At 39.1% G+C, this 27,793-nt stretch overlaps 1 protein-coding gene and 1 long non-coding RNA gene across 19 annotated transcripts in view; one reads left to right on the forward strand and one right to left on the reverse strand.

Moving 5' to 3' along the window:
- Positions 1–3,096: 3,096 nt before the first annotated feature.
- cadps (calcium dependent secretion activator) overlaps positions 3,097–27,793 on the reverse strand; it is a 445,008-nt gene continuing 420,311 nt past the window's right edge. For all 18 annotated transcript variants that reach the window (XM_062969670.1, XM_062969676.1, XM_062969674.1 and 15 more), the window contains 2 exons: positions 9,569–9,673; positions 3,097–4,470 (listed from right to left, as the gene is read on the reverse strand). In XM_062969670.1, coding sequence (XP_062825740.1) covers positions 4,291–4,470; positions 9,569–9,673 — 285 coding nt within the window. In that variant the 3' untranslated portion in view covers positions 3,097–4,290. The remainder of the gene's footprint in view (positions 4,471–9,568; positions 9,674–27,793) is intronic.
- Positions 10,366–15,021, forward strand: LOC103279514 (uncharacterized). The gene is made up of 3 exons (XR_506844.3): positions 10,366–10,653; positions 11,200–11,597; positions 13,794–15,021. It is a non-coding gene; the product is annotated as an uncharacterized LOC103279514 (long non-coding RNA).

The raw sequence follows: 27,793 nt of genomic DNA on the forward strand, positions 1-27,793 counted from the left end.
ATATTTGTACATGGCTATCATGTCTCCTCTCAGCCTTCTCTTCTGCAGGCTAAACATGCCCAGCTCTTTAAGCCGCTCCTCATAGGGCTTGTTCTCCAGACCCTTAATCATTTTAGTCGCCCTCCTCTGGACGCTTTCCAGCTTGTCAACATTCCTCTGGACGCTTTCCAGCTTGTCAACCTTCAACTGTGGTGCCCAAAATTGGACACAGTATTCCAGGTGTGGTCTGACCAAGGCAGAATAGAGGGGGAGCATAACTTCCCTGGATCTAGACGCTATTCCCCTATTGATGCAGGCCAGAATCCCATTGGCTTTTTTAGCAGCCGCATCACATTGTTGGCTCATGTTTAACTTGTTGTCCACGAGGACTCCAAGGTCTTTTTCGCACACACTGCTGTCAAGCCAGGCGTCCCCCATTCTGTATCTTTGATTCCATTTTTTCTGCCGAAGTGAAGTATCTTGCATTTGTCCCTGTTGAACTTCATTTTGTTAGTTTTGGCCCATCTCTCTAGTCTGTCAAGATCGTTTTGAATTCTGCTCCTGTCTTCTGGAGTGTTAGCTATCCCTCCCAGTTTTGTGTCGTCTGCAAACTTGATGATCGTGCCTTCTAACCCTTCGTCTAAGTCGTTAATAAAGATGTTGAACAGAACCGGGCCCAGGACGGAGCCCTGCGGCACTCCACTTGTCACTTCTTTCCATGATGAAGACGACGCATTGGTGAGCACCCTTTGGGTTCGTTCGCTTAGCCAATTACAGATCCACCTAACCGTAGTTTTGTCTAGCCCACATTTTACTAGTTTGTTTGCCAGAAGGTCGTGGGGGACTTTGTCGAAGGCCTTACTGAAATCCAGGTACGCTGCATCCACGGCATTCCCTGTATCGACCCAACTCGTAACTCTATCGAAAAAAGAGATCAGATTAGTCTGGCATGACTTGTTTTTGGTAAATCCGTGTTGACTATTAGCAATGACCGCATTTGTTTCTAAGTGTTCGCAGACCACTTCCTTAATGATCTTTTCCAGAATTTTGCCTGGTATTGATGTGAGGCTGACCGGACGGTAATTGTTTGGGTCGTTCTTTTTTCCCTTCTTGAAGATAGGGACCACATTCGCCCTCCTCCAATCTGCTGGGACTTCTCCCGTTCTCCAAGAACTCTCGAAGATAATTGCCAGTGGTTCTGAAATAACTTCCGCTAGTTCCTTCAGTACTCTTGGGTGTAGCTGATCTGGCCCTGGGGACTTGAATTCGTTTAGAGAGGCCAAGTGTTCCTGGACAACTTGTTTCCCTATTTGGGGTTGGATTTCCCCCAATCCTTCGTCCATTCCGTGTTGCTGAGGTTGAAGATGGCTTTCTTTTTCTGAGAAGACCGAGGCAAAGAAGGCATTAAGTAGTTCTGCCTTTTCCCTGTCCCCTGTCGCCATCACCCCATCTTCTCCTTGCAATGGCCCTATCTCCTCCTTTTTCTTCCTTTTTCTACCAACGTAAGCAAAAAAGCCTTTTTTGTTGTTTTTTATGTCCCTGGCAAGCCTGAGCTCATTTTGCGCTTTAGCCTTGCGAACCTTTTCCCTACAGGTGTTGGCTATATGTTTGAATTCTTCTTTGGTGATTTCTCCCCTTTTCCACTTCTTGTGCATGTCACTTTTGAGCTTTAGCTCAGTTAGAAGTTCTTTGGACATCCATTCTGGCTTCTTTGCACTTGTCTTATTTTTCTTCTTTGTTGGCACTGTTTGCATTTGCGCCTTGAGTATTTCACTTTTGAAAAACTCCCATCCATCCTGTTGTTGTTATTATTATTATTATTATTATTATTATTATTATTATTATTATTATTATTATTCTATACACAACAAGGTTAGTACACAGCAAGCAAGATCACTATGTTGGTTATTGTATTGGATCATATGTTGGACACTACCCAAGTGTCTAGGACTATGTGATGTATCATCATCATCATCATCATCATCATCATCATCATCATCATCATCATCATCCTGTTTTATCTGTCTAAAAACAGAATCAAAGTGGCTACAAGTTGAACATCCCTTATCTGGAAATCCAAAATGCTCCAAAATCCAAAACTGTCTACATGTTGTACCTAAATGTTGTGTTTAAACTTGGGTCCCGTCTCTTAGATATCTCAGTATGAACATGCAAATAATATTCCAATATCCATAAAAATACATAATGCACAACCAAATATTTTGCATAAGGGATATTCAGTCTGGACCAACAATAGAACATAGACCTAAGTTTCATTGGTCTCATTTATATTAATATTATATTTATATTAAAGTTTGAAACTTTTGTCCAAATGTGAAGGACCACATTCACATATGATCAACTTATCTGCTTTATGAGGCCATTAACTAATGCTTGCATCATACACCGGCAGGCAGAAGGGCTTTATAAAGAGATGGTATATATTTTTGAATTATTGTTGCTTTCACATATTAAATTTAATTGTAATTTTTTTAAATTAATAAATTTTGGTCTCATTTTAATTCTTATTTATTAAATTATTACTTAGAAAGTCATAACAGGACAATACTTGAACATTTCTGTTTTGCTCATATCTAGGCTTTCTAAAAAATAAATCCTATTGGCTTTCATAGAATCACAGTTGGAAGAGACCTTGTGGGCCATCCAGTCCAACCCCCTGCCAAGAAGCAGGAAAATCACATTCAAAGCACCCCTAACAGATGGCAACCCAGCCTCTGCTTGAAAGCCTTCAAAGAAGGAGCCTCCACCACAGCCTGGGGGAGAGAGTTCCACTGTCGAACAGCCCTCACAGTGAGGAAGTTCTTCCTGATGTTCAGGTGGAATCTCCTTTCCTGTAGTTTAAAGCCATTGTTCTGTGTCCCAGTCTCCAGGGCAGCAGAAAACAAGCTTGCTCCTTCCTCCCTATGACTTCTCTCACATATTTATCCATGGCCCTCATCCTGTCTCCTCTCAGCTTTCTCTTCTGTAGGCTAAATATGCCCAGTGAGATAGTCTCTCAAGAAAATATGCCTTTTACTGCCTCTGCAGCAGCAGCTTTGTACGAAAATATAAAAACAAGCCCTTCATTTAAAAAAGCTATTAAAAACCCCAAGCATGTCAAACAAAAATGTATTCTTTATTCTAGCAGGAAGGGGCTCTTACATTGTTCTTGCGAATCTCTTGTTTCCTTTTCCCAAGGCAGACATAGAAAGACTCCAGCAATTTTCTTTAGGACATCTGAATAGTTATTTATTGAGAAGCCACAGTCCTCACACTTTTACAACTGTTGGCTTGTATAAGGCAAAAAAAGCAAGATGGATTCACTATATTACACAGAAAATAAAAGCTTCTGGAAGAGAATGGGGGAACCCAAGGTCATGCAAGTTACTGGTCCAAATGCAATGTACATGACAAGATATAAAAACCATTGTGAAAACAAAAGGAGATTTAAATTATGGTTACAATCTACTAAAAGAAATCTTCATATATTGTCATTATTATTATTATTATTATTATTATCATTATTATTATCATTATAAACACATCTGTATAGTCTAAGATTGCAATTAAAGTTGTCCTTTTTACAAACACAGTTATCGGAACTTTGAACAAAAGTGTAACATTTAGAGAGGGGTAAGACATTGACATAAAACAACTGCTCTGAACTGTAATGTGGACAAGGTGATAAAGGTCAACCCATTGTGGCGAGATGGATGACTAGTATTCCATTGGTATGTCACTTCTACGTAGTTAGCTGTATATATTGGAGGGAAAGTGCATGGGTATATTAAACAGGAAAAATTCCAATGTCTGTTTTACGTGTTTCCCCCACCCCCAAATGTACAAAAGAGGTGTCATTTTGTAGTAGCCACACTCTGTTTCGAACCACTTGGCATCCGTAGGAGAGAAACAAAGATATGAAAGTACTTGTTTCACTTGTCTCCACAACATTTTTTTTAACCATCAATGTATACAGTACATTAATGAAGCATCATTTATACTTGAGTCATAACAGGGACACACCTAGCATGTTTTCTATGCAGATTTTGTTTCCGTTCACATTTTTTTAAACAATGGTGCTCCATATTGCTTATGAACATATAGATATGAAGTCAGGAAACTCAATGAATCGAAACAGAGGTGCTAAGTCTTAAGTACCACACAGCTAAAATGGCAATTGTATTGGTAGACTTTCCATGGGCATTTAGAGCGGACAGAACATTTCCTAATGTGGCTAACTGAATAACAGACTAGATTACATGCACTGGTTTCCAGGCTACATCCAAGTTGGAGGCTTCTAGATCTAGAGAGCTAATCATCGTCTTCGTCTTCTTCATCGCTGTCCTTCATGGTGATCCCCTGAAGTCCTCCACCTTCACTTACGGAGGCTGTGGCTTCTTCTACAGTCAGGCGGTTTCGCACGGTGTCATAGGTCTTGCTGTTCAAGGTGGAATCCAGAACTCCTTGCAATCGAAAATCTCTGTATTTTTTCTGGGGAAGGGAAGTCATGATGTGGAATATTGCGGAAGGAAGACCAAGCACAATATACATTAGCTAGCATCTGCACCACTAATTCAGTTTCAAGTTACCTTTTTCCTTTTTAGAAATAGGTGCTTACCATAAGATAAGCATTTATTTCTGAAAAGTTACTTGAAGATTCTGGGAATAGATCACTGAAATTAATTATTTACCCAGAATTTATTAAATATTTCAACAAAAATATTTTTAATATTTCTAAGTAATGATAAAACATTTCCTTTACTTTTATTTACTGATATTTTAAAAAATAACCATGCAAAGAAAACTTTTATAAAATATCATGGAACCATGGAGTTGGAAAGGACAGCAAGGTCCATTTAATGTATTGTCGAAGGCTTTCATGGCCAGAATCACTGGGTTGCTGTGAGTCTTTTGGGCTGTATGGCCTTGTTCCAGAAACATTATCTCCTGATGTTTTGCCCACATCTGTGGTAGGCATCCTCAGAGGTTGTGAGGTATGTTGGAAACTAGGCAAGGGAGTTTGCAACATACCTCACAACATCTGAGGATGCCTGCCACAGATGTGGATGAAACGTCAGGAGAGAGAGCTTCTGAAACATGGCCATATAACCCGAAAGACTCAAAGGAACCCAAGGTCCATTTAATCTGACGTCCTGCCATGCAGGAATATACAACTTAAACATTACTGAAGGTTAGCTATGTAACCTCTGTTTGTATTTCTTTAAGCATAATTAATAACTACAATAATAATAAATACAATGTTTTTTGATAAAAGTTTAATAGTATTGCCTTCTTTGAGATCCCTGTCTTTGTAACTGACTCTGATTAGTCATAGCTAATAATTTTTAAACAGCTTTCAAATATGTTTAGCCATGAAGTATTAGTGACTTATTTGTGGGGATTTGTTGGTATTTGTGATTTCCACACTCTTTTTTTAGCTGTATCCATATGAACCTTTGTAAGATACCTTGAGTCCCAAATTGGAAAAAATAGGAAATGGGTATGTGTGCGTATGTATGTATATATGTATGTATGTATGTATGTATGTATGTATGTATGTATGTATGTATATATGTATGTATTTCCCTTTACTTATGCCTGGGAGCCACTGTGATGTAGTTGTTTGAGCATCAGATGATGACTTTGGAGACCAGGGTTGGCAAGGGAAGCCACTGGGTGACTTTGGGCAAGTCACCTTCTTTGAACCTCAGAGGGAAGCAAAGGCAACTGAACAAATCTTGCCAAGAAAAGCTCAGGAGAGATTCTCCTTAGGCTCCTAGGTCAAAACCAACTTGAACTGGAGCTCCCGGTGGCACAGTGGGTTAAAGCCTTGTTCTGGCAGGACTGCTGACTTGAATGTTGGGTTGTTGACCTGAAGGTTGCCGGTTTGAATCCAACCTGGGGAAAGCATAGATGAGCTCCCTCTATCAGCTCCAGCTCCATGTGAGGACATGAGAGAAGCCTCCCACAAGGATGGTAAAAACATTAAAAAATCTGAAATCTGGCAATGTCCTTGCAGACGGCCAATTCTCTTATATCAGAAGTGACTTGCAGTTTCTCAGGTCGCTCATGACATGAAAAAAAACCCACCTTGAAGGCACATAATAACACAGTTTTATGTCAGCATGGAACCCAAGGCTACTAAGCTTCCTTTCCTTCCATCCACTGATTTTTTTTCTAGAAGTGTCTTCCATATACTACATTCATGTTACCGCTGCAAATGAATATTTGGAAATGTGCCTTTGCTGTGATAAGGCTGTCTTTCTGTGAGTAGTGGATATTACAATTAGTGCTTTCCGTCACAAATATACATGATATCTTGCAATTCACAAAAAATTGCCTTCAAATAAAACTAGAAATCTGCAGAACTGGAAGCTCAGTGAGCCCATCGTATCTCTTTCTTTTTATATTAGTGTTTCCTCAAAGGTCTCTGGGTTTAGCAGGAAGCTTATGGGGTGAGATGACAAAGAACAAACTACCTCAGGTTTACAGAACTTTATATATAAGGAGAGTTGTAAATGACAAATAACTTAAGGACCACCTCCTGCCTGTTAATCCTCTCTTGTGCAAGTTCCCTCAGTCCCCACATTACAATTACAAGAGAAGATGGGGCTGGAAACCCTCTGTTTGTCTAGTCATGGGTAGCTTTTCTCAGTGGTGGCTGAATTATAATAGCCTACAAAAACTTTTATTTGCCTTTGGCTAGGTTTAGTCTTTTCAATTATACAGATTGCAGTTGCGATTTAAAATGGCAAGCAGCAGTAAAACACATGTGCCGTTTAATATCAGAAAAAAGTTTAAAGGTATGTTTGGAGATCTAATATGCCTAGACACATTGTTATTATTTTGAGGCGCTACATAGCTTTAATTGCGCAAAAGTAATCTTCTATGCTTTTTTGTGTTCCCCGAACTAACGTGTAATAATAATGTGGTGACACCAATTGCTTTTATTTATGAAAATTAAAAGCTCTTCTGATAACTTATTCAAGCCTTGATTTTCAGGATATTTACTTCTGATTTTCAACAAGAGGCACCACACAGCACCAGCAAATGATCAAACGGGTATTTACCTCCTCCTGTGATCTTATTATTTCATGTAAGCCACTGAGATTTCACACTGAAATAATTATCGTGAGTTCAGCATGCATACACACACAGAGACAAAGCGAGAGGTGTTTAAAGTATATCTTATTTCTCCCTTGTAATCCTTATTCCCCTAATATGCCAGTGTTGATTGTAAGAGAAATCATTTCAGTTTTTATGTGAATATTTCCGTGTTGTATTTACAACAACAACCACAAAGACCCTTGACCTAAAATCAGTGACAATGATTGCTATCCAACTGAACCACAATTTCCTAGTTCAGAAGTCACTTGTTTCCTAAGTGAACTGTGGTTGGAATAAATGTAAGCTAGAAATATGAAAACAGAAGGAAAAAGAGCGAAAGATGTCCACAGAGATATTGTTTGTTTTCAAACTGGGCCACTATATCCATCCTACTCTTGAATTTATTACATTACTATCCAAAGGACTGTACACAAAATATATGATTGTACATGTACAGCTCTGTACATGAAATTACACTGAATGCTAGCTATGAAAATAATGTGGAGACACAGTACTCATCCAAATACAATAACAACTCTTATAGAGCAAAGGTGGATAATTGCATCATGACATTCTGGGCTAAGAATTAATTTTTGGTTTTGACAGTTTTGTGTTGTTTCAGAAATTTGATGGATGTTTATAGGAAATTCCTCATGCTAGGTATTTTTGGGGCATTTGGAGTATGGGTGGTTATTTATTTGAAGTATTATTATTATTGTTTGGAAAAATGTGCCTCAGTACCCTGTTTTACCAAAATGTTGTTGATTTTCTGAAAATATTTTAATATTTTTGAAAGTAGAGCACTGAGTGTACCGCATTTAGATGTGATGAAATATGCTTATATTCTAATAGATCTGGAGAAGTTAACCTGATGTAAGGAAGAATACTAGTTTCATCTCCTTGTGGAGAGAAAAAACGGGGTATAAACAAATATAATAAACATAATAAACATAAACATAATAATAATAATTTATGTTGACCATAGGAACTGAGTCAATGTTAATCTAGGAAGCAGCTATAGTATGGCATACTTCTGATGCTGCTTCATGGCACTAAGTCAGTGGTTCTCAACCTGTGGGTCCCCAGATGTTTTGGCCTTCAATTCCCAGAAATCCTAACAACTGGTAAGCTGGCTGGGATTTCTGGGAGTTGTAGGCCAAAATACCTGGGGACCCACAGGTTGAGAACCACTACACTATGCAGGACAACGTCGGATCTAAATTCATGCCATCAAAGATCAGGTTGTAGCGAGGATGTAGGACAAGTAAGGTATTGAAACAATGTTCCTCTTTGCATAGGAGCATATTTTCTGTGTTTTCTCCACTCTCACCTTCTTTGATGAGTAGCTTCCTCAACTCAAACATATTGCTTTTACATTTCTCTACAAAGCCCCTGAAACCCCTGAGAGAGACAGTTCAACAATCGTTTCCCATAGATGACTCAATTAACGAATCCTCTTTCTCCCAATATGGGACCCAAAGCACCTTATAACAGATGTTAAAATAAATAGTCCAAAAATTACATTTTGAAAAGTACCAAACAACAAATTCAATTAAAACATTCATTTAAAACATGTTCAGTTGGGCCGGGCTGTGGCACAGCTGTTGAGCAGCTGCCTTAAATCACTCTGACCATGAGGTCATGAGTTCGAGGCCAGCCCGTGGCGGGGTGAGCACCCGTCAATTAAAAATAAAAAATAGCCCCTGCTCGTTGCTGACCTAGCAACCCGAAAGATAGTTGCATCTATCAAGTAGGAGATAAGGTACCACTTATAAAGTGGGGAGGCAAGATTAACTAATTTACGACCTGGAATGAGGAAGTGCCGTCAGTGTGGATGATGAAGCAGCTGCTCCCCCCTGTGGCCAGAATCGAACATCCCCTCAGAAGAAAGTTAACTTGCCTCTGCGTGTGTGTCTCTCAGTCTCTGTTTGATGTGTTTATGGGCATTGAATGTTTGCCCTATGTGTGTTATAATGTGATCCGCCCTGAGTCCCCTTCGGGGTGAGAAGGGCGGAATATAAATACTGTAAATAAATAAATAAATAAATATTACATATTGCAATATGTAATATGTACTGAACATATTGTAATATGTACTACCAGTTAAAGCAGGAGGTCTGTTTAAGTAAGACGTTCTGTGCCTACTGGCAAAAAGAGAGCAGAGAGGGGGCCAAATGAGCCTTCCTTGGAAAAGAGCTCCATAGCCATGGGGCAGCCACCAAGAAGGCTCTCCCCCATGTTCCCAACAAATGAGCCTGTAAGAGTGCTGGGATAGAGCAAAAAGATCTCCACTTGAAGATGGGTCATATTGGGAGATACAGGCTTTGTGATAATCAGATTTAGAATCATTCCCAGATTTGATGCTTTCTCTGTGTTTAGCCCATCATTCACCTTGGCATACCCGCTTCTCATTTTACTTCTTATGTAATGGAAAATGTTGCCTTTCAAAGACCCCCCCCCCCCCCAACTAAAATAGGCTTACCTTAACTATCCTAATAAGAATTTTCAGTTGATAGATGTGGAGCTGAATGTCCATGCGGTCTGTCAGCCAGGTACAAACAATGTTCATGGAGCTGGTGTACCATTGCTGCAAAACAAAATGAGAGTTCTCCTAGACATGTGCCAAACAACAGGCATATTGCTATCTATACATCAGGAAAAAATCACCAGATAATAGGACTTGAGTCCTATCTATTGGACTATTAGATTCAGACCTGTTAGGATCACAATCTAATGGGGATTGCGACCTGTTAGGATCATAACCTATTGAGTAGCAGAGTTTCAGAGGTGTTCCTTTAGTTTATTGGGTAATGAAAAATCACTGGGCATGTAGATATTTTGTTTCTATTCGATGTTCCCAGGAGACAAAGATTCAAGTATGCTTCTTTTAAAGTAACATGTTTGTTTTACTCCTAACTTCATGTATTTAAATATACAGGTATATTTCTTGTCAGGTTAAACTTTAAAATGTTTCCGTTTGTATCTTTAACTTATAGTCTTTAACAGTCTCTTCAAAACTATGTTGCCCTGTATAGCTATCTTTTTAAACAGTCTACTTCCAAGGAAACTCAAGCCTCAACTGACTACTAGCTTCTAATATTGGCTTATGCACTCTAACAGACTCAAGCCTCAACTGTCTTCTAATTGTCATACTTTTAAAAATGAACATTCTAAACAGTCATTGAACCAGCCACATGGTCTGCAGCCCCTCCCACTGCTTTAAATACATAGTGCTAGGGAAACTGCAAACCAAATAAGATACACACTTCAGGAAATAAACCAACACATTATAAACAGACAAAACATTAGATTGAGGAGGTCTGAGAAAGTTGCTATCTCCAACATTATTTCCAAGTTATCTCATAATATGTATGCAAGTACAGTGGATCCTCTACTCTCAGAGCATCCCAACTTAGGAGAGTTTTGAGTTTTCACTTTAACACAAGACCAGCATTTTGAGTTAAGAGCTGGCATGAGAGGGAATGCTAGATTGAGAGTATAGGGCTTCTGGGCCTCAAGGGAGCAGCCTCCATGCCTCATGCTCCTGTCCACTATGAGGAACTTTGGGTTAGTTGATTTTGTGTGGTTTTTATTCTTGGTATGTTTAGCTTCATGAAGAGAGAGAGATCGAGAGAGAGCAAGAGAGGGAGGGAGGCTGGATTGAGTACAATATGAAGAAAATGTTGTTTCTTCATCTTCACTTTGTGCTTCCTTGCCACAACTTTGTGCTTCTACCATGTTAAAGTTGATATTTCTTTTTTGTTGTTCTATGTGAATGTGCACTGATACATTATTTGTTATTCATGGAGTACATTTTCTTATTTAAAAAACATAACAAAAAAGGGGAGTGGCTTTCCTGGGGCCAGAACGGATTAATATTTCAATGAGAAAATATGCTTTGAGATAAGAGCATATTGAGTTAAGAGGTTGGTCATGGAACAAATTAAACTCTCACATCGAGATTTCACTATATTCCAAAATCTGAAAGAAAAATCCAAAATATAGGACATTTTTGATCCCAAGCATTTTAGATAAGAGATACTCAACCTTAGCAAGAAGAGTAGGTATTTTAACAACCACTCATTACAAGGTTTTAACGTTATTATTTTCTAGGTGTGCTCCTTTAACAGTCCTAGAAGCAGCCCCAGCTCCCTGAGGAAGAGCATCACCTGTTAAACTTCGCCTTGCCATTCAGTTGTTGAAGATATAGGAGCCCTGCCAGCAGTTCTTTTCAACCACTGTTAGAAAAGTGAGCTTGCAAAGTAGCATTCCCTCTTTATAGCAGTTGCTTGCATTGAAATCAATTTCCTTCGCATGGATGATCGCAGTCACAGGATAGGGGCAAAAGGGGCGAATGAAACCTAGTTGTGGTACCCTGCTTTGAATGCAGAATGTCCTTGGCTGTCAAGTTTACAGCCGGATCCCCGGGGCAGTTGAGCTGAGGTGTGACAGCGTGTGTTGTTGGGCAGCGCCCCACTTTCCTCATTAGACTTGCACATCAACTCAAGAGGGTAAGTTTTTCGTCCTGTAACTTACTCTCAATTACTCAGCTCTGCCTTTTTTCAGACTGTCACAAACAGAATGTTCTCATTCTCTCAGAGGCTTTTGGGCACAGGCTACCTCATAAATATTTATCGTTTTGGCTTTGCATCCCAAGGTAATGAGGATCTCTTGTTTAATATACGCTGCTTGTTCTTTTCCAACCATGTAACCCTGCGGCCTTTTCAATCCCAAAGATAGCTAAAGTGATGCAATTTGCCGATAGTCACAAAGATTTTCTGGAATTAAGTGATTACCATGTTTGCTTTCCTGTTATGCGGCATTTATTTTGAACCAATTCAAGTCCGACGTACTACTCGCACTGCTTAAGACGATTGGTTAAGTTTGTCTTGGTTACCAACAATAATAGGAATATGCAATTTATTTTACTCTATTACCTGACACACTTCGTTCCTTGCCAAAATTAATTGATTCATGAAATGTAGCAAATCAAGCCAAACTCCTATACACACTTTCCTGAACACACTGGGACTTTCCCCCCTGAATGAATGAATATATATATATATATATATATATATATATATATATATATATATATATGTGTGTGTGTGTGTGTGTGTGTGTGTGTGTGTGTGTGTGTGTGTGTATATATATATATATATATATATAGGTAAAGGTTTCCACTGACATTAAGTCCAGTCATGTCTGACTCTGGGGGTTGGTGCTCATCTCCATTTCTAAGTCGAAGAGCTGGCGTTGTCCGTAGACACCTCCAAGGTCATGTGGCTGGCATGACTGCATGGAGCGCCGTTACCTTCCCGCCGGAGTGGTACCTATTAATCTACTCACATCTGCATGTTTTTGAACTGCTAGGTTGGCAGGATCTGGAGCTAACAGCGGGCGCTCAAGCCGCTCCCGGGACTTGAACCTGGGACTTTTCGGTCTGCAAGTTCAGCAGCTCAGCGCTTTAACGCACTTCGCCACTGGGGCTCATATATATATATATATATATATATATATATATATATATATGGAGGATAACACTTTAAATCTGCTCGATCGAAATGTGTAGCTAAATAGTTGAAATCTTTGCAAAGGGATTTTGCAGCACCTTAGAGATTGACTGAAATAATGCATTCGGTAGTACAAGCTTTTGCAGACTGAGGGTGTATCTGCATTGCATAACTGTTACAGTTTGATACCACTTTAACTACCATGACTCAAAGCCATGGAATCACAAGAGTTGTAATTTTCCAGGATCTTTAGCCTTCTCTGCCATAGAGTGCTGGTTTCTTATTAAACTACAAATCCCAGGATTTCACAGCATTGAGTCACAGCAATTAATATGGTATAGATTACGTCTCCAGTATAGATATAGTCCTAGTCTAACATGCATTCCAAACATGCACAGAAGTAAATTCGACTGACTTAAGCTACTCTCAGGTAAGTAGATTTCAAGTTGCACATCCTCAGTAATAAGAAGATGAACACGGGATGCTCCAGTTACATAAAACATTAATGAAAAAAGTACTGTCAAAGACAAAGGCTTCAGATTATTTCTTAAAACAAGGGTGTGAATAATACAAGTTGTAAACCACATGCAGCCCTTGGGATCCAATGCCTCCTAATTTTTAGGATTAGGAAAAATAGGTCAAAAATGGTATTTTTCAGACAAAACAATTGGTTAGGAGCATGGTTTTGGAATACACACTAAAACAGCCAAAACTAATTTTAAAAGAAAATACAGTGTTCCCTCACTACTTTGTGGTTCAACACACGATTGGTTGATAAAGACTTCAAATAGTGTATAACTACTAAAATAATGTATAAATATTAAAATAAATATAGCGTCCCTACTTCACGGATTTCACTTCTTGTGGGTGGTCCAGAAACGTAACCCCCCAATAAGTGAAGGAACACTGTAGAGGTGATTTTTTTTTTCATGTCAGGAGTGACCTGAGAACTGGTAGAGGGAGCTCATCCGCACTCTCCCTGGGTTGGATTTGAAGGAGAGTTTTAATAAAATGATGTATTGTTAGTATCAGACACATTTTTTGATCAAAGATGTAAAAAGGATCATTGAAAGTATGCTGAAAATGAAAAAAAGGGCCCAGAACTATATTCGATTCAAATATCTATTGTTACACAAAAGATTTTGAAGATAAACATTCAACTGAAATCTGAACTTTTTTCTCTTGGGATTCAAGGAAGATCAGCAAGAAAGGAACTATGGAAGAATACTTCAATATATGGCAACAGCTGCCCGGATAGAAGAAGGACTCAATTATTTTGGGAGAAGATTCAAAATTAATAATTTCTCATAAATGGACAAACCTTCTATTTGGAATAAAGAAAACCTTTTTTTGTTAAAGATTGGAAACCCCTAATTGAGTTTTTTTAAAAAACAAAATGAAGATAGTTTAATTATTATCAGTTTTATCAATTAGTTGAGGTAAATACATAGATAGAATATAAGGATCAAATTATAACTGCAGAAAAGATAGAAGTAAGATCCCATCTACACTGCTGTAATAATGCAGATTGAAACTGCATTATTTGGTTAGACTAGATGCATATAATGCAGTTTCAAACTGAGTGTACAATGCAGTTTCAATCTGAGGCTCCTTCCAACTCTAGTTGTAGTTGGAAGTCATTTTTGGTCTTTGTTCCCTATTAAAAATAGTTCTTTATTAGTTTAATGGCAGGTGTGTTAACAATTATATTTCAGCTTTGTGTTATGTGGTTTGTAGTTAGTAGATTATAATTTGTTGCATGTGTAATTCACATATGGATCTACCCATAGCATTTTGTGGTCAATCGATAGTAACATTGCCATGAAGACATATTTTAAATAAGATGCTGGTTTCAAGGAATTTTATCTCCAAGTAAGCAGCTAGCCTGGCATCCAAGTCTGCCGAAAGTATGTAGCTAGTGCAATGGGAAGAAATTATTCCTCTATGCTGGATGCTGTAAATTCAGCATTGCACTTCATAGGACCAGTGGCCAATGGCCATTAGATAGAAAGCCCTCTGGAACCTCCCTGCCTTGAGGCTACTCCTCTTGTCTTTCCACAATTAGGTCACCAAGGACAACAAAATTCTTGCCATCATTATGGTTATCATATTCTCATAGGGCACACAGGAGAACACAATTTGTTAGGACTGATATAAGAAAACGTTTAGACCCCTGGCAACAAAAACAATTTATGTCATAAAATTGTTAAAAATCAGTATTTCTGTTTCCCAAAGTCTGTGCTTTTCTTAGACAATCTGTTATGTGCCACAATGATTCAAGGCAGCTCAATTGTAATATAACTGTGCAGCACAACACTGTTTTTACAATGTGTGTGTATGAGGTCAACATTGGCAAAGAAGATAATGCTTAATTTTGTCTACTTGCAAGTACTGAAAAAAATAAATAAAATGCAGTACTTTAAAACAATGACAACCAACTGAAGCCCAAAACAGTCTGACTATCGTGAAAGCAATACTAAATGTATTATTACAACATTGTTTCTCCCATCTGCTATGGCAAAGGACCCCCACACAAGCTTCAGCAGTTTTTCCTTTAATTATCCCAAACGTTCCAGGACTCAGCCTTCAGGTTTTCAAAGTGAAGACCTGCCCCATCTGAGCTGCTACTGATAAGATGAATTTCTTGCAATGGGCAACCGTTCAGTTTTATGCAAAGACAGTAAGGCAAATGTAGAGGGGTATGCACATTCACACTTCTACCGAGCTACCTAGACATGTGGTAGATCAAGAGTAGGTGATCTGGAATATATATTAGTCCAATCTATATGCAATTGGTGTTGATTTTCTTATATGGAAGAGTGACTTTAATAAGGAAGCAGTTACATTTGAAACAACTCTGAGACGATATTCTGACTTCCTAGGCACACCTTTCTATGGCATGGGGCCAAATGTTTCTCACAAGCAATTGGTCCTCCTCCCAAAGTCCATGTTCATGTTACCCAAGGCTGGTTAAGTTATATCAGTGCCTCTTCCTTGGCAATAAGAATCCTATGGATGAATAGCTAACTACTTACTTTACTTTCATGACACCCATTTTTTTGTGTGTCAGGAGCAACTTGAGAAGCTACAAGTCACTTCTGGTGTGAAAGAATTGGCTGTCTGCAAGGATGTGGCTTAGGGGATGCCCTGATGTTTTGATGTTTTACCATCCTTGTGGGAGGATTTTCTCATGTCCGGGGATGGAGCTGGAGCTCATAGAAGGAGCTCATCTGTGCTCTCCTGGATTGGATTTGAACTGGCAACCTTCAGGTCAGCAACCCAATCTTCAAGTTATCAATCCTGCCGGCACAAGGGTTTAACCCACTGCACCACCGGAGGCTCCCAATATAAGCTGCCAAATGCAGATGGCGGTGCTAATAGTGGGGCTTGCCTTATAATTCAAAACTATTTGCTAGTTGGTGTATTGAAAAAACCCCCACATAGCTCTCTTAATCAGTTATCATAAATCCCTCTGTATCAGCCTAGGGCAATTTAAGTTTTCTCATATAGGGATGATGAATTACCAGCGCCTTGCCTGAAAATAAAAGTCACATGGGGAGAAAAATGGATATGAATAGATCTGCAAAGTAACACACCCCAATGGCGGTGGCGGCACATTTTATGGAAAACTGTCCTAGCTTCCTGCACTTTGAGGGAGGTGGTGTCATTACACATCCACCCGAACATCTGCAAACTCCCCTTTCCTTTCAGTAGGTTTGAATGGTAAGCCTGACCTCCTGTTCTTTGCCATGAACCTTTGGTTCACACTCACATTTTCCAAGTTACAGGAAGCTGCAGCTCACGCCAGGGGTGCTGCAAACAGAATCTCATAAGCCAGATGCAGCTCTGCTTCTTAATGCACCTGAAGGAGCTGTATTCTTCATTTCAAAAAAAGAAAAGAAGGAGGGAGGTGGGGAAAAAGAAGGGGGGAGAGAAGAAGAAGAAGCCCACATACTACTAGCTTAAGGTCACTTCGGCTTTTGTAAAGAGGCGAACAAAACGAGGAATGCTTCTGGGGCTGAGTTGTCAGCAGGGTAGCCGGGGGATTACAAGAAACCTGTGACTCTGCCTCTTTCTGCCTTTGCTGGTAGCTTTTTTGTGTGTGCATGGGCGAGTATGTGTGCTTGTGTGCGTGTGTGAACAAGTGCAATACAACAGATTGAGGCTGGTATAAAGGCCTGGGACTGTGCAAGGAGCTCCCGCTGGGCCTCAGCTGTGCTTGCAATTAGCAATAAGCATGAAATGATTATTGTTGTGGCGGCTGATGGCAATCTGAAGTGACAAGTTTTATGGGGGGAAGTTAAAGTAAATGTGTGTGTTTGCCTGTGTGTGTGTGTGTGTGTGTGTGTAAGACGTTCGGCAGAAAGTTTTCGCCCCCTTCCCTCGCTCGCTTGCAAACCCACTCAGCAAAAGGCTCCAGTGCGGTTTAGTCAGAACTGTTTTATGTCATTCACAAAGGTCTTACAAAAGTCCGCTGAAAGAATATTTCTCTCCTCTCACTGCCTCGGAATGGAGTTTTTCTAGGTCACAGATTCTTTACTGCCCTATTTAGTGTCAAAAATACCCATTTGCCTCAAATTAGCAGAAAGCTTGTAGTGAAGGGCGAGAGATTAAGCATACAAAATTACTCAGCGGGCGGCTGCTGGATGGATTTGGGGGGTTGAGAAGTCTTTAAAACTGACTACAAGACATTATATACTTCTGACAAAAGAACATAGTAATCCTACCTGCTTGCTTTAACCACTGTTGTTTGTCCATTATTATGTGCTTTAATGCCCATGAGAGCAAAACTACGGGTGATGCTGCTCAATAACCATAGTAACTCACACCCATGACCCTTTCGTTCAGTGCTGGCTTTCCAACCAGAACGAATCCAGGGCTGCTCAACCCTATTAAGAAGAAGCCGAGGCAGGCATTGCGCTGAGAAACTCCAGAGACAAGGCTGCCCTTTTTCTCTTGCCCACACTGCAGACTTTGTTTGGAAATACTTGAAAGGGGCTGCGCGACGACGGACCTTTCAATTCAAGGTGTTCCAAAGGTAACGGATTCAATAGTGTGCGGGGATTTCGGCTCTGCTTGCCATAAAAGCTACACTAGTCAAGAGGAGCAACAAAAGGGGAATGTGCTCATGAGTGATCACAGCCTTTAGGGCTTTGGAGGTGGATTTGCTGCTAAACAGCAGCACTTTTTCTCCCCACTTCAGCAGCTAAAGTGAACTATGCCAGAGACATGCAGAACTATACTTTTTCACAAATTCTATCAACCACTAGCTGGGCCAAGGTGTCTCAATATAAAAATGAGCCAGAAAGCATCCCATCAGGATTTTAATATTACAAGGGACATTGAGACATGTTGATCTTCTCTCGCTAATAATGGCACGTGAATTTTTTGGGCTTAGATGCCGTGAAGGGTACATAAAGAATAATCTCTAGTGCCAATCTGTATTGACACACATTTTTTCTCAGTCTACTATCTTCTTAGATACTATCAATTGTAAGACACACACTAATTTCAGCATCATCAACACAAAAATATATATGACCTGTAATTCTACGATGCATCCCATTTTTAAATATGATATATAGAGAAAAAAGTATGTCTTAGAGTGAAGTAAGAGTATATAGAAGACTGTTTCAAACAAAATAGTGTAAAGGCCAGAAGGTTTTTAAAGGCGTGTGTCATTGTAAAAATACATGCTTTACATTTTTGGGAACTCAATTTGATAGAAACGGGACTCTCTGCCATGTCAGAACACATGCACCTATTTCTTGAGAGCACATAATTCTGTTAATATTATGAGCAATTACATTGACTTATGTACTAAACAGATATGCTCAATGGTGAGATCTTTTTGCTTCAAAACAAGGGATGAATTATCTGTTTTGGTCTTACTGCTATGCATATTATAAAGGAGTTCAACATTTGGCTGATTACTCAGCTATATTAACTGACTAAATAATTTTTTTAATGACAAAGTGTGCTCTTGATAAACCAGGCACCAGATGCACGTATTATTAAAACATGCACACACATTAATAAAAACGGTAGACGCCAAATGACATCTTAGAAGAGGGATTCCCTTCTATGTGAATATGAAGGAGGAACAACTTTCCTTAAACAATGCCCTCTCTGAAGAATCACCTCCTTACCCACAAAGAAGAATGTTTTAGTCTTTTAGAATCCTGTCCACAGATCGAAACTTATATAGATATAACATATTGATTAATCAATCCATTGTCCTAAGTTCATATAATTAATTGTTTATAATTTCTTGACTCAGTTATAACCCACAGTATTATGAAACAGAAAAAGGAAATCAGAGCAAATATCCCAACTGTAAACTGCCCTTGGAGGGAAGTGTAGCTATATTCAATGAAGATTACTTTGTAGTTGAGATAAAGCCACTGCCAACTAACAGAATTATGCTGGAATGCTTCTTCTACCAAACAGTTATACAACCAACTAAAATTTCTCAGATATCAAAGAGGCCAAGTCAACCATTCTGCATGTACAGAAACAGTCCTTGATTTCATTTTTGGCTTGGGGATGGGGATCTAATTGAGTGCTGAACAGCAGGGATCACTAGGACCTTCCACCCATGATGCAAACAGATGCGCTATTCAGCATAATGATACTTGCATTCATTTGAATTATGTTAACATTGTACAGAATACAGTAAGGCCCACATAACTATGAAACCCACACCTGCAATTTCACTTACCCATGCTTGCAGAAAAATGGTTCCTCTAGGCATTTTCTAGGTCCTTCAGTTGAATCTATGGTATGCTTTCTCTGGAGGTTACCACAGAGTTGCATCGAAGAACACAGCATAATCATAAAGAGGGTAGATGTTTGGTTGTATCTGCTGTTTTATGTAACTGCTGCCTGACTAAGAACTTATTTCCAGTGGATACAGTAGTCTGTGTTGGCCTAAGCATTGGATAAAATTAACATTGAATACCTCTGTACTCCCTTTCTGGGCATTTTGACACCCATTCTGTTAAATTTCTTCATCTATGTAACAAGCCTAAAAATGAACCAAAGAGTTTGAAGTCTAAAAGAGCTATGTTGTAGAACTATGTAACTAATAGGGGATGCTGTTTTCAGAATAACATTTACTATATAGTTCTTTTTAATGTACTGCTTTTGTATATAAGAAGATAGCAAATTAAAAAAATGTACACAGCACACAGAACTAACAAGCCAAATTACTTCTGATAAATTCAAATCCTACATATGTTTTGATTTCCTGGAACCCCCAGACCTGGTGACCTAGTTACTTTGAGATCAACACATTAAAGCTGGGTCAAGGATAACAAAATTGCATGGTTCATGCCTGTTAGTTTATCTCTATGGGGATCAAAAAGAATTCTGCCTGCTGTTCCCATGGACATCATTTCACAACTGGCAGACTGGATATTTTTATGGTATTTTTACTAAACCTTTGAAGAACTGGGCATAGTCAAAAGCAGATAATTATATCAAATGCTCCAGGACTTACACCTCTGAGTAAGAGGATATTATTGACTAATGGGATATTTATAAATGTGACGTCTGAATGAAAGGACAACCTCCTAAAGCCACTTGATTGTCATATTTTTTTGGACTCTATCCCAGGGGCAGGAGGAAAGAGGAGGAAAGTGGGGCAAAGCATCGAATAGAGTGGGGACCCGACTTACCCCAGCAAGATTAATCTCTGGGGATGGCTAGCCATCCCACGACACTTCCCCATCTTCTTCTGGCTGTCTTCTACTTCCTGCTGCTTTATTCAATCAGAAAACCTGACTCCTGAAAATGGATTCCTCTCTTCATCTTTGCTCACTGGCAAAACAGATTTCCAGACACAGCCACAAGTGGCTGTGCATCATGGGATGGCTTCCGTTTTGACTGTGTACAAAAATAAGTAAATGGGGGAAATGTACTTTTGCTAGTGCATAAGTGAAATAAAGGATCTTATCTCACTTTAGTGGGATAAGGATCTTTGTCTCGCTTTTGCCCGAGCATTGCACCTAGGTAGCAAGTGTTCATTCTTGTTGTAAACCAGGTTACTCCTATCATATCCAACCTCAATTTTCACTTTATGTAATATATCTTCCAAGCACTTTCAGAGTTTGCAACATTTGTTTTTGGTCTTAGATTGACATTGCAAGAAGACCATTGGGTGACCTTGAGCAACTCACATTCTCCCATCCTTAGAGAAGGGCAAGGGTAAACTCCCTCTGAACAAATTCTGTAACCGAAAACCCAGTGAAAGGTTTATTTTAGGTTGCCATAATTCAGAAATGACTTGAAGGCACACAGCAACAACAGCAGCAGCAATGTGCCTCACTCTTTGTTGTGCTTATGAAGGTGACATATGTTTCCCAGATGCGGCTTTGTTTCTGGATAGAAGAACTTTTAAAAGCTGGATCCTCTCAAAATAGCCTAAGTATTTATAAATGAATATAGCACTTCACACGGGGCAAAATAGCCCCGTTTTGCCACTTGCACGGAGCCTGCCGAGCACTATCAGATGACACATGGCAGGCCCTGTCCACAATTCTCCCAAAGTGGAGGGGAAGCTGTAGAAGGCGCTTCCCCCACCACCACAGGGGGAAAAGTGTGTTTTGGGTAGCTTCGATAGAGCTACCCACACTTTCCTCCCCTTTCCCCCATATGATAGGGACAGGGCAGTGGGGCAACTACCCTTTCTCTCATCTGATGGAGGGAGGGTGCGTGGGGCACCATGAGCTTCCCCACACACCTTCCCTTTTGCCAGCAACTGCCAGTGAAATGGTATGGCCCAAAGGGTTGTGTGAAGAGGTCCACTAACTGTTTTTTTTTTTAAAAAAAAAATCTGAAACACAACAGCTAAACCTAGGTAAATAAGCACTTAGAGATGCAACTATCATTCATAAACATACAAAGTCTGCTTAACTTGAAAATGTACTTCCAGTATATAAAACACTTGTCTGCTTGATAAACAGAATTAATTTATTCTGTATTTCTCATTCTTTGACATCTACATGGCATACCAAAACAGGAAACAGAGAAAAAGGTATTTTAAGAGAATAGTATGATAAAAATACTGCTGATCATAACTTTTTTCTCCTGTTTAGCATAATCAAATACTTGCAAGCTTTGGATGTGAGCAGGATGGGAAAAATGAGTATGTGCAGTACAACAGAGAACTAGTGTGGTCTGAGTTTTCATCTCTAACTCTGTAGAACAAGGCTTGAATCTCTGCTCAGCCATGGGAATTCACTGAGTGATGTTGGATAAGTCACACTCTCTCAACTTGAGAGGAAGGCAAAAGCATACTTTCCTCACACATCTTGCCAAGAAACTTTGTGATAGGTTCACCTTAGAGTTGCGATATGTAGAAATGACTTGAAGGCATGCAACAAGAACAAGAACGCGAAGAAGATGGAGGAGCAGAAGGAGAAAAAAGAGAAAGAGGAGAACGTTTATACCTATTTGAAGCCTGTCATCACCAATGACAACATATAATCTACATCCAGTCAGGGGTACTTAGATTGTGCTTTTCCTGCATGGCAGAGGGCTGGACTAGATGGCCCGTGCAGTCTCTTCAAACTCTACGATTCTATAATCCTCTGGTTTGACAATTCGTAGAGTTCAAGTGTCTCATATTGAATGCAACTTTAGGGTGTTAATTCATACTGCAACTGGTTAGGAAATAATTTTGTATTTCCTCCAATACATTAATTCGTGAGTTTAAACTATGACATCAAATAAACATATAGCCCAGAATCCTGTTGGAGCACAATACTCATCTAGCTGTGATTGCACTTTCTTGGCACTGATGGAGGAGGAAGTTGCTGCTTCTGTTGTCAAGAAAAAGCTGCCAGTTTCATGGCACCAGTTTGTTGAATGCCTAGTTTCTGGTCATGGAGGTGGGATCTTTAAAGCACTCTGCTGTAGTCATCCCTTTCAGGGTGCTATGGTTTTCCCAGAAGGTTCACCCTTCTGGAAACAGGCAGCATGGATCTCACAGCTTTCTCCTGACATTAGTGCCACCTTTCCCCCTTTCTTCACTAGTAGTGTGCATGTACTCCCTTTCTTCTGGCCACAACTGGTTATTGATAGTTATGCATACTAACATAACCAAAAGTATTCTGACAATTTTATGTAATCATAGATTTTGTGAATTTTATTCTCTAGTAAGCACATACTGCCCTAGTCTGCAACTAGTGCAGGTAGCTTAGCTAGAGGTAGATTTCCTTCATGTGTTTTAAATAAAAAAACAATCTCCACTGGTATGAGTGGGTCCACATTTTCTAATCCATTATTATAGCAGTTAAATAAAATTCAGATTTCATTCATCGCTACTAGCAAGCAAATTGTTTTGGAACAACAAACACTTACCAAAGACTTTAAAAAGAAAGACCAAGGGCTATGCAATATCTAAACAGCATCTGCCTTGTCACATGTGCCGCCAGAGTCCGCAGCGGATTGCCCACGCAGAGGGTATGGGGACCTCTTGCCCTGCATCCCGCACCATCCTGGCTTCCTCATCACATGGGGGGAAGCCTCAGTAAGCCGGCTCAACCCATCTTTCTTAATGGAAAGATGGGGAGTCTCCCATTGTGCACTGCTGGCAATTTTTTGGTGGTGGCAGGAGTTTTGTGCCAGTTCCGCCATGGAATCATCCCGGAAGTACTATTAATGAGTGTAATGGGAGTCGGCAAGCTTTGTGGCAAAATGCCAAAAAACCTGCTACCAAATTTTGGACCATGTGAAGAGGTGCTAAAATGTAGTTTAATCCTTCAAAGTGAGGTTTATGTGATGTTCTGTAAGAGACCTAACTAGCCAAAAAGCGTATGCCATAATACTTTCCCTTATTCTCTAAAGTTCTCCACTACTGTTGTTTTTGCCAACCAAGCACACCCAAGCTATGATCAGAAGGTCAACATATAAGCAGTCAAATAATTTGGCATCACTTTGATGTTTCTAGGATCAGTGATATAAGTATGGGGATGCAATTTTTTAACGAAGGATGGTTTGCCATAGTCTTTTACACGAGGGGTAGACAGATGGTAGATCTGGATCTACTGACTGATCTTTGGGTGATAGGTAAGATATAAACAAAAATGTCTGACTGTCTTTTGAAAACGGCAGAAACAAAGGAATGTTGCCCCAAATGACAAATTATAATCAACAAGAATGCAGTGAATTTTTGTTTGAAAAAGCACTAAGCTGTGTTCAGTTCTGAAATAAATTTCTGGGAGAACTGTATGAGCCTCAGCTTGGTGGAACCTGGGGTAATGTAAAAAACAAAACACACTCAAAACACCTACAAACTGAAGTTTGCCCATCTAAGTTTTGCACTAATATGTGACCCTTTCATCCAGCATCTTCTACATAGAAATCAAATGCTTTACCATTAAGTTATAGTCCTTTCCCCCCAAATGTCTATTTGCCATATATACATGATATCTCTAACAGCACCTGTTTGTCATACCTGAGCAGGACAAGAAATAGAACCCTGATTATAGTTGTGCAAAAAGGAGCTAGGTTTACTCTTCATGGATCCCATCAAATTCTATGGAATTCAACAAACATAATACATATCTGGGTTCAATTGGAGGCAAACATTAACCTCCTGTTCAGATGTTTCTTTATCAGTATTTGTGGAAGGGATAGGTTATGGACACCAGTTTTCAGCAAGCATAATTTTTTTCAAATTCCAATTAGATGACTTCCATTGAGCTATATGAGCCAAAGTAAGCAGCTTTCAATTGTCACAGTTACTGAGGTTTGAGGAGAAATCCATCCTAGTCCAGACATTCTCAAGGCCAAGAATGTTGAGCAGATATTCTGGACTAAAAGATGAAGTATATTTTTATGTAGCCCAGTGATCATAAATGGATGCCATTGTCATCTATGGAGAAAAGTAACTGTGACAATTTGTGGATTGTGCTACTCCAGCAACTTCCAACATATCCCTGGGCTGGGGGACATTCCCTAGTAAAATACACACATGATAACGGCCTTTCTAAACAATGGCTTTGAATATAGGCTATTTCATGGAAATCTGGGAAGAGGGAGACATTTTATTATAAACAGTATTTCCCCCCATCAATGAAAAATATCTTTTAGTAAGTCAACTGTTCAAGCTTCTGCATGTTTACTCAGAAATCTGACCCACATTGTCCAATGGTATGTATTCTCATGCTAGCTGATTAGCACTGAAGGCTTAGATCATAATCTTTCAAATGTAGTTACGGAATCCATACATGTCTAGATTCTTTTTTTTTGCCAAATGAGCATTTTTTTAAAAAAACAAACAGACAGACAAGCCCTTCCTGTCCGGCTCATAGGCAGTTACCCAACCAAAGAAACCCAACCAAAGAAAGTTTAATTTTGGTTTGAATATTTAACACACCTAGGATCTTGTTAGATTGGAATGGTTCTTGCTTGGATCTATCTAGCCATGACTACTTGATGTTCAATTTTTTTCTCTAAAACCAGTCAGTGAAAGATTGACTTGGTTACATATCATTACAATTTAATGGCATCAATATCTATGAAATCTAGTGCGGAACTAATGGTGTGGGCTCCAATCAGCAAATCTTAAAAATTAATGCTCCCTGTAGTAGTAGCAGTAGTAGTAATAAAAAAATAACAATAGTTTCCTCCCCCAAAAAGCGAGCTCCCTTCATCCTTTTATTCACTGGCATAAGAAATTAAACACTTGTAGGCTCATTCTAAAGGGTGAATGAAATTGAATAAGCTAGCTAGTACTTGAGTTTCACAGCGAGTGCTTGAATAGAGCAAACCTCCTAAGTTGAATAGGTTGCCTTTTGGGACCAATTTGCCTCTTTTCACTCTTTAGTATTCCTTTTTTGCTGACAGATGTACAAAGGCGGAACTGCGCTGTGCGGCTTATCTACATACACCCTTAGCAGCTGTCACTTTTGTCGAGCAAGTTAATCAAGCAAATGCCACCATATCCCACTTTCTATAAGGAACAACATGTTATAGAGAGGAGTCTTAGGAGACAGAGGGAGAAAGACTTTATTTTAACTTTGATTAGCTTGATCCCCCCCTTTTTTATTCATTCGCAAATGAAAGACTTAAAGGGGGGACGGGACACATCATGATGTAACTTTTAAGATTTGTTTTTTTAAAGAACTCAATATTATCAACTTCTTAGTTTCAAGCAACAAGGAAGGAAGGATAAAAGTTTCTAGCCTTCACCGATAAAGAGAAAAGCAGCTTAATACTCAAAAAGGAGGGAAAACTCTGCTTGAAAACAAACACCACAACCTTCATAATTTAAAAGATAATGAAAGTTTTTGAAGGAGGTGGTACAGGAGAGAGAATGGTTTGAATGGTTTAGGTCTCACTATCTGAACACAAGTTTGCATTATTGTCGCCGGTCTTGTTGTGTTTTCAAAGCTTTGTACAAAGAATTAAAAATTAAATGATTTAAAGACGCAGAAAAAGAAAATTGGTTTTTGTTTGCATCAATGCTAGTTGATAACAATTGCTCAGCCACCAAGATTTGTGTGGCAAAAGCTATTTTCTGAATAGAATGAGTGAAAGGCTAGCTCCATTTTCTCCTTGTATGGCATTGCAGGAGCATTTGAATCACTGGTTGTTATTTACCCACGTTCTTTGATAAACTCAACTTGCATGGTTGATTTTTAAAAAATTCTACCTCATTAGGGTACATAATAGTATTTAATATTGCAGTGGGTCTTTTTTAAAAGCCTTTCAAGTTTAAGCATGTAGACTTTTATTAAAACTGTTCTTGGAAACTTCTGACCTATGAAAACAAAGAGCTATATGAAAAAAGTATTAATACATGAGCTATTCTATAGTATACTTTTCATTATTGTAAAGAGTTAGTCTACCACTAAAGAACACAATTTGATCTCTGAGTGCAGAATAGCTTGCAACACAAACAAAATTAAGACAGAGCACCTGGATTAACCAGATTTAATCCTGTTACTTCAGTGGGGCTAACATAACTCTACCAACCATGCATGTCCTTGTATGCGGTGAGTGACCTGCTTCTGAAGGCACTGGATGGCGATGTTACGTTGATACAATGATCACGCACTCCAGGCTAAGCACCTCTTTGCTTATTCAGCACATTTTATGATTGGTCTTTTAGTCTATTTACACTTTAAATGGTTAGCGAGAAGTTGTGGACCCAGCTACCCTGCTAAAAGGTGAATCATTCATTAACAAGGCAAACAAACAAGCAAAGAAAGAAAGAACGGCGGCCTTCCCAGAAGACTTTCCTTTCAATAGCTTGTATGATTTTGCAAATAGCTTTTCTTCACAAAGTAAGAATTAGAAAATTGATCTTTTTGCATACATGTGGTGTTGGGCGACATATAAGAGATCTTATAAACTATGAGAAAGAAGGAGGAGGCAATCCCATACCATCCCTATGGAAAAAAAAAACCCTTTCTATCCTAGAAAATGTTGTAAATAACTTATTTTTCTTATTTGTTTGTGTTTATTTCAATATACCACAAAATGTTTTCCTAGAACTGTCTCAAATAATTATGCAACACATTTATGACAGTGATATACCATTAAAAGCTATTCCATGATTTGCAATGTATTTCCACACAGAATTATCACAGAAATTACTACTATTTAGAATGAGCTATGGTATGATTTCTCTTTTTTAAAAAAGGAAGTTGGAATGATTCAGTTACCTTCACAATGAGAATAATCCTCTACACCCACTCAGCTTTGCACTTGTGATAGTTTGTTCCCTCATCCATGCATTGTGTTCATTACCAGTGAAGTCTTTATCACGTTGAAAAGGCAATGATACACTTAGGTTAGAAAGTCAGTGAGCTTTGATATTAAAATAATTTGCATTGTTATTTCATAATGCGTCCATGCTCATGTTACATAATAGGGCTAAAGCTGAACTATTCATAATCTCTCTAGGCATTGAATTACATCATCCCCTTTCCCTTGTATGCAATGGCTCAAATAAACCGCAAAAATGATATTTGAATTGTGGAAATGGTCTGGTCTAGACAAAACAAGGAAGCAGGTTAAGAAAGAAGCTTAGAGCGGTAGCCTTACATTTGTACTTTCTAGCAGCATGATGGATTTTTTGGCAGTACATATGGTCCATAAGATCACCCACTGTTTAGGAGCTTCTGTGATGGGGTGAGTTAAGGATGGAGTTTCACCCTTAATTGGGATTAAGTTTGACT

Source organism: Anolis carolinensis, chromosome 2 (genome assembly GCF_035594765.1).
Source record: "Anolis carolinensis isolate JA03-04 chromosome 2, rAnoCar3.1.pri, whole genome shotgun sequence".
NCBI classification, from domain to species: domain Eukaryota; kingdom Metazoa; phylum Chordata; class Lepidosauria; order Squamata; family Dactyloidae; genus Anolis; species Anolis carolinensis.